The 8,264-nt window shown below is 32.8% G+C and overlaps 1 protein-coding gene across 4 annotated transcripts in view; it reads right to left on the bottom strand.

Moving 5' to 3' along the window:
• Positions 1 to 3,384: 3,384 nt before the first annotated feature.
• Positions 3,385 to 8,264, bottom strand: part of LMBRD2 (LMBR1 domain containing 2) — a 43,262-nt gene continuing 38,382 nt past the window's right edge. For 2 of the 4 annotated variants that reach the window (XM_028098006.2, XM_028098007.2), the window contains exon 18: positions 3,385 to 7,858. In XM_028098006.2, the coding sequence (XP_027953807.1) occupies positions 7,774 to 7,858 (85 nt within the window). In that variant the 3' untranslated portion in view covers positions 3,385 to 7,773. The remainder of the gene's footprint in view (positions 7,859 to 8,264) is intronic. The other 2 variants (XM_028098008.2, XM_028098010.2) reach the window with 1 other exon arrangement.

Genomic DNA, 8,264 nt, shown 5'->3' with positions numbered 1-8,264 from the left:
GCACCTGTGTGCAGCAGCAACGTCCACAACAGCCAAACTATGGAAAGAGCCCAGATGTCCGTCAACAGATGAATGGATAAAGAAGATGTGGCACACACACACACACACACACACACACACACACACACACACACACACTGGAATATAATGCAGCCATCAAAAAATGAAATCTTGCCATTCGCAATGACATGGCTGGAACTAGAGGGTATTATGCTAAGCGAAATAAGTCAATCAGAGAAAGACAATTATCATATGACCTCACTGATATGCAGAATTTAAGAAACAATGCAGAGGATCATAGGGGAAGAGAGGAAAAAATGAAACAAGATGAAACCAGAGAAGGAAGGAAACCATAAGACTTAATCTCAGGAAACAAACTGAGGGCTGCTGGAGGGGAGGGGGGTTGTGGGATGTTGGACTGGGTGTTGGACATTGTTGAGGGTATGTGTTGTGGTGAGCACTGTGTGTTGTGTAAGACTAATGAATCACAGACCTGTGCCCCTGAAACAAGTAATACATTATATGTTAATAATTTAAAAAAATAATCAATAAAATAAAAAACAACTACAACCAAAGTCTTTGTCCAGTAAAGCCACTGTCTGGGCTTCCTCAAAGACTGTTTTTATTGACTGCTTCATCTATGTTGTTGCATAGCTGCAATTAATTCATTTTCATTTAGTTTTTCATGATATATCCATCATGTTGGATAAATAAATCTATTGTTTATTGAACTGTTTATGGTTATGGTTATGGTTATGTTATGAATAATGCTGTTATGAACATTCTTCTTATAGGTCTTCTTGTCCACATAAACACATTTTTGTGTGATATGCACTAATTGCCAAGCCCAAAGTCACCTATTTTTCTGTTATCGTCTAGAACTTTTATAGTTTTGTGTTATAGTTTCAGGTTTTTGATTCATTTTAAGTTAATTTTTGTGAAAAGCGTAGTGAGCAGTGTCTAGGTTCCTTTTTTTTTTTTCTTCCCCTTTTGGCATGTGGCTCTTCAGTTGTTCAAGCATCATTTGTTGAAAATATCCTTTCTCCACTGAATTGCCTTTGTTCCTTTGTCAAAGATCAATTGACTATGTGTGGGTCTATTTCTGGGCTTTCTATTCTGTTTCAGTGATCTGTCTACTCTTTTGTCAGTCTCACAATGTTTTGGTTACTGTAGTTGTATAGTTAAGTTTTTAAGTGTCAATTCTCTGTTCTTCTCCCTCAATATTGTGTTAGCTCTTCTGGGTCTTTGGCTTTGCCATATAAACGTTGGAATGTTTGTCAATATCCACCAAAATAACTTATTGGAATTTTGATTGGGATTGCATTGACTCTATAGATCAAGTTGGGAAGAACTGACATCTTGACAGTGTTGAGTCTTTCTGTGAACATAGAATCTCTCCATTTATTTAGTTCTATAATTTCTTTCATCAGTTTTGTAATGCATTTTATACATATATATGTATAGATAGATCGATAGATCATATATATTTTATATATATATATAGTTAAGTTTATACCTAAGCATTTCACTGTTGGAGGTGCTAATATAAATGGTATTGTGTTTTTAGTTTCAAATTTCATTTGTCCATTGGTTATATGGGAAAGTGATTGACTTTTGTATATTAATCTTGTATTCAGCAAACTTAGTATAATCATGTATTCCAAGGTTTTTTTTTTTTTGTCAATTCTTTTATATTTTCTACAGAGACAATCACGTCATCTGCTAACAAAGACACTTTTAATTCTTCCTTCCAAATCTGTATATCTTTTATTTCCTTTTCTTGCCTTAAATTGCATTAGCTAGGACTAATATAAATGGTATTGTGTTTTTAATTTCAAACTTCAATTGTTGTTTTTGGTATAAAGGAAAGCAACTCTGTTTCCTTAGCCTGCCTAGGATTTAATCAATTTTATTGATATTTTCAAGCACCCAGCTTTTGGTTTTGCTGATTTTATTGTTTTCCTGCTTTAAATTTCATCGATTTCTAATTTCTGTAACAATTACTCGTTTTAATTATAAACACTGGATAAAGTAATGTCGAACCTAAAGTACACATATTTAATTATCTTAAAATATTTTGTTTGTAATGTAATGTTACTAATGTAATATAATATTAGTGGTAATATATTTGTAAGGAACAAAGAAAGCTTCAGGCTCCTTAGGAGTTTAATTCAAAGAAGGTATGAAATGAAACACATAAATAATCAGCAAAATTCTTAGGAACTTGTAGAAATGTACTTTATTTCATGCAAAGCCACATAATTTCCTATATTTTAATAGCTAATCAAATAAACATTTCAAAAAATTCATTACATCACAATAAGTTAAAATACTATAAAGCAATTGCAAATCCACGAGTTTGTCAAAACCAAACCGAGAACATTATGCATAGATAAGGCCAAAGATGCTAACTTACTTATAGGTAGCACTTTGCAGCTTTTTCCAAATACATATTTGAAAATGTAGTGAGAATCTGCAGAGAAAAATAGTTAAATCTACAACTCATTGGTCAGATATGAAAACATTTGTCATTACATATCAGGTAGTAATGGCTGATTAAATATAAATTTGGCATCATGCACCAAAGATGAACATAATGAACATTTAGAAAAATTATGATCAGATGCACATTTGAAAAGACTTATCTTCTATTTCACCTAATCCACTGAATTAGATAAACAACAAGTACTTTATTAATGCAACAGAGAAATTAGGCTTTTGGTATACTTTGCTTGGGTACTGGTATATATAAAAAGACACTGAAGGGGTGAAGGAGTATTTCAAATTCACACTGGACTACTGAACTTTGGAATATTGCCCTAAGGAAATCTGATGTGGGCAGAACTTATTTGAGAATGGTTTTTAAACTGCTTAAAAGCACTACAATTAGTTACTACAAAAACATTTTACAGAAACTAAACACCAGAAAATAACATCAATATTAGAGTTCTTTTTTCAATACTAGAATTTATAAATATTTATTAGATTACAGTAATTTAAAAGACATGTCCACATGTTTTCTACCTTCTAAAATGAGAAAAATCCTTCAAGCTGTTTTCAAAGTATGGACAAAAACAAATCCATTGGATTGCTTTTAATAAAATAAATACAAGTCTCTCCCCTACAACTTGGTGTACTAAGTAGGGAAGATGCTAGCCAGCATTCTTTTGAGAAATTCAGCTCTAAGTGACTAGGTTGATACGATTTATATCAATAATATTGACTCAAAATGGTGTTGTGCAGTCAGATTAATAAATTATGACTTTACCCAACATATGTCTGCCATAGTAAACCATTTTTTCTACTCTTTTGCACTAAGTACAGGGAAAAAAAAAAGCTCCTTTTATAAGATGATTTGAGATCAAGATACCCACTAAAGAAAAGATTTTCAGGAGAAAAAAGTTAATTCTCTCCAGGGAGTATGTTAAAAACAAATGTCTTTTAGGATATCAATGAGAAGAGGAACATGCCAATATTCTTGCTTCATTAACAAATTAAAAATTATAGCAAGGCTTCAACCAACCTCAATGGACAAATCTTTTGACAATGATAATGAAATTTTAGGAGGACCAGGCTGAGTGTGAAAGGAATTAGAGGTGAGGTCCTGTCCCCATTGATGGGATTAAGGATCGGGCAGGGCTAGGGCCTGCTCTGCTGGGCAAGACGATTCATAGGGCCTAGTCTGCAGGAGTTGGGATAAGGGATGACACGGCTTGGTCTTCTAGCTCTCTGAGCAGGAAAAAGTCCATTGGGAAAAAGAACCCTACATGGAGGGAATTCTTATTTTAGAAGGCCTTCTGTAACCCTCTTTCTTGTATTGTTCTAACCTCTCCTAATGAAAACTTTGACAACAATGTAGGGTATTTATGAATTCCTTTTCATAAAAAGGCATCCCAAGTTTCTTAATCTTTTTGCTTTTCTGTTTTGTTTTTAACAATCACTGTTTTTGGAAATCCATTTTTATGCCAAAACATTACACTGAGAGTAATTCATTTTAATGAAGTGCCCTCTTTAGTGACCTAAAGACAAGACACCGAGCCAGCATACATCACATTTACATTCAGATGTTGCTTAGTTGTCTAGAAAAATCTGTTTCACTACTTTAGGTGCAATACTGCTATTCAAGTAGTGGGATGTGAAATCAGAACTAGTTCCTTCTGAGTGTACTGATCATCATCAGAAACAGCAGTGTACACAAAACAAAAAAAAACCTGTCAGCACATTAAAAGTCATACTGTAAAGACAGGCTTCAGAAAGGAAGGAGGATATAAAATCAATGAGGAAGGAAGAAAAGAAAGGAAAGATAAAACTCGAAATCCATTTACTCCTTAACATTTAGAATTTAATGTAATATGATCCATTACATTTTGGAGATTCAAGTATGTTAAGATTTTTCAGGGACATGTTTTGCCTCTTTAGTGCAAATATACTTATCCTTGTGATTTTCAGGCATGGTCCACTCAAATCACAAGTACAAAACTCACATTACTGAACAGTGTGAATCATAATTATGGAGAGTTTACTTTCCTTTAAGATAGTAATCAACACACCATCAAGAACGTTCCCTGACTCTATTACAAGATAAAAAAATGAGGTTTGTTACTGTATATAAATGAAATTCTTTCATCCATACACTGAAGTATACTTAAAAAAAAAAATCCCACAAATTGACTTCCTATCCACATTTAATTTCATTTGGGTACACAACCAGTGTAAATTTAAGAACGGATATTCTAATAAACAGTAGAGTCCAAAAACAAATCAATTCACAGTATTTATTTTTGATGGCATGGATTGTCCAATTTTCTGATCTATTTTTTATAAATGGAAGACCCATGAATGTTTTGATTTCCCTCTTACCACTCTTGTGAAATGAGGACCTCTTGTGTGTTGAAAGTACTCGAAAGCCCTTGATTCATTTGGTAAGAGAGTAAATTTTAATAATTCGGCTTATACCTTATTTCTTATTTTAATAATGATTTTTATAAAAAAGCTCCACTGATAAGATAAAGTTATTGATGTAGTAACAAAAGTTAATTAGCAACTTACAGGTGATTACTTTCTGCAGTGGTTGTTTTGAATTACTGGCTTACTGAATATGCTTACCTAATGATTATTTAGAAAAATAATTTAGAAAATTTAACCAGATATCTATTATTACGTAAGAAAGACATCAAAAGCTAATCGTCATAAGTAATTCTTCAGGAAATTACTTTGCATTTAAAGTGTATGAATTTAGTAGTAATGTTTTGCAGTAGAGGTCATTACATTTTAATAAGCTTCCCCAAACAGAAAACTTCTGTTCTTACTCCACCTTTTTTTACACAAGGTGGCTTAACAAATACTAACTTAGTTCCCCCCACCAATAAACTCTTTATTCTTCGGGGGTTAAATCATTACCTTATGAACTCAAATTACCCAGCCAGGTAACCTTCCTAATATGATCATATATAAAATCCTGTAAGATAAGTTCTGCTTAAAAAGTTGAACACTCTAGACTTAAAACAACCAAAAGTTATTTTGGAAATAACTCAGAAGTCACAAAAGGAGCTAGGTTATTTGTGAAGTAAGTATTACATACACTTCAATTATTATAAAGGAAAGTAGTACATTCCCCTACATATTCCTATCAATTTATTTTAGGGCATTATAAGTTACAAAAGTGACTGGATAATCTCTTTTTCTGCTTCTATTTCTTCTACAGCATCTGGGTTTCATGACAAAACCTGATGAGAAACAACATTATACTTAAGGAAAATATTCCAAGGTAAACCCAAAGACCAAATATACAACAATACTATTTTCAAAGGACTTTTGATAAATTAGTCCAAAAACAGTTTTTGCTTTGGGGACTTAAAAGCTTCTCTGTAATTGTAAGAAACTGGGCTGATCATTTCACACCTTCAAGTACCACTAGGAAAAGTAGCACAGGAAACAATTTATTTTGTTTTGTTTTTTAAACGCCAGCATATCAACATCAACTCAATATACCCTCACAATAGTTGTGAGGTAGATCAATAGGTAAATAGCAAGTATCATCTTCATTTCATGAATGAAGAAATTGAGGCACTGAAAGGTTACATAATTTGCCCGAGATATTCAATGGTCAATCATGAAATTACAAACAGTACCAAATGATCTCTGCTTCTGGCCTACAGCTCTCTGACCACACTTTAGAGTGAAAGGCTGTGTGTGTATTCTCAAATGGGCAGCCTGTATAACCTTTGACTGAGAATAAAGTCTATCCATTTATAATTATTTTAAAGGGGATCTAACCTCAAATATCATAAAATTGAACAAAATCAGATAATTAGGATGATACACTATTCCTTTCAGTATCTGCATGGATCTGTCTCTTAAAATTTACATGATAGTATCTAAGTAAAAAGCAAAATAAAAAATTTAAAATTATGATTCAAGGGAAGATTACCTTCAAGAAACATACAATCATATTGTTAGGGTGATCATATAATTCATTTTCAACCTGGGATACTTCAGAGTGAAAGCGAGCACTATTAAAAATTACACAGAAGAGCAGGTGTTAAATTGAGACTGTTGCGGAAAGCTCACAAAGAGTCACCACTGGATGAATCCATAGCAGGGGTTCTCTGAGTTGTAAACATTTCAGGGACATAAAAAACTCTCTGCAAGCATGTTGTGTTTAACTGTGCAATATTCACTGTGCAATAAAACACTGATGATTTAAAATATACCCAACTTTGGCTTAAACACAGAAGTTTAAAAACGCTTTTTTAAAATAATAAGCATGTTTAACAAAATTATTACACATAAACCACAATTTAAGTGTTAATAATAATAATAGTAAGTGGAATCACATTTTACCTTTAAGTAACCAAATGTTATTTTCCACAAAGCATCAATAGGCACCTTTAAAAATTAGAGAATTTTGTGGGACTCTTTGGTTATTAAAAAAAAAACAAAAAACAAAACAAAAAAACAACAACCCACTATTTCCCATTAATGCTTCAGATTCTCTTTGAGTGGAATGATCAATACTTAAATCAATATGCTGAATGATAAAGGTGAACATTTCTCCCTGAAATGAAAATCTTTTACAAAGCAATACCAAAAGCATAAACGAATTTCCAGTTACTAGCAAAGACTGAAAGAATAATACATCACCCAATTATAGTACACATGCCAAAGATATTAACACTATCAGTTGAAGTGTAATCTTAATTATACATGCAAAAACCTCACTAATTTGCATATAGAGTTGAAAAAGAGCTTTCTACATTCAGTTATGTCTGGTAAGTAAGCCTTGTTTTAAGACATGGGTTCTGTGAATACCATTATTATTTGAGGTCTCCATCTCGTTGAGAAATACAGGATTACCATATTCTTTAAAAACAGCAAAAACGTAAATCACAATAACAAAACCGTATGATGTTATTTAGTTATGACGTATGACTTTCTTGGATCTTTAAAACAACTTTCCCAAAAAAAGTTAATCTGAAACAAACCGAACTACCTGTTCTCAACATATACTGATCTTTCTCATGAACTGAATCCTTCCACTACACCGGTACTTTTAAGGCAGACACTTCAGGAATGGTGTGTAATAAAAAAGATGACACTCTATTCAATGGGCAATAGACTATTATTACTAAGATGTGAGTAACTTTCAGTGCCTTTTTTTGTTCTGACACTTTTCACTACAAGTACAGTATAAATTCTAGGGCACACATATGTTCATAAAGACTGGACTGATGTGTTGATCTTGGTTAGTTGTTCCATAAATTCTTTCAGACTTTACACATCATCAAATATTCCAGTTTGAGACATCGAGAGGTATCGTCCACCAGGCTGATACCTGAAAGGTGGATAAAGAAATGATCTGAGGCATCAAAAATAACAAAGGAGGAGAGAAAAACAAGGACACATTAAAAGGAAGCGGCTACATACTTTGTAAGCATCATTTGTAAAATCTATTCAGTAGCTGAAAGCAGAAACTTACAAAGATGATATCCCAAGGGGGTTTACTTAATTATAAATTAATCAACAGCTTTTTTAGAGCCCAGAATACACGTATGACAGGGTGAGAGATATAAGAAGAAAGGGATAGGGACTTGTGAACACATCATGGAAATGAAGATTTAATAACCACTCTTGATTATTCAACAGAAATAGAATATCCCAGGGTTTTTGCTGTTTGCAGGCAATACTGTAGCAAATATCATCATGCATATGATATTTTGCTTCTGTTTAATTATTTTCACAGAGCACAGTGGTTAAAAGCACAG

Source organism: Eumetopias jubatus, unplaced genomic scaffold, assembly GCF_037043125.1.
Source record: "Eumetopias jubatus isolate StellerSeaLion01/CBP00866 unplaced genomic scaffold, mEumJub1_p1.0 scaffold_5, whole genome shotgun sequence".
NCBI lineage: Eukaryota > Metazoa > Chordata > Mammalia > Carnivora > Otariidae > Eumetopias > Eumetopias jubatus.
This window is presented reverse-complemented; position numbering and strand designations above follow the sequence as displayed.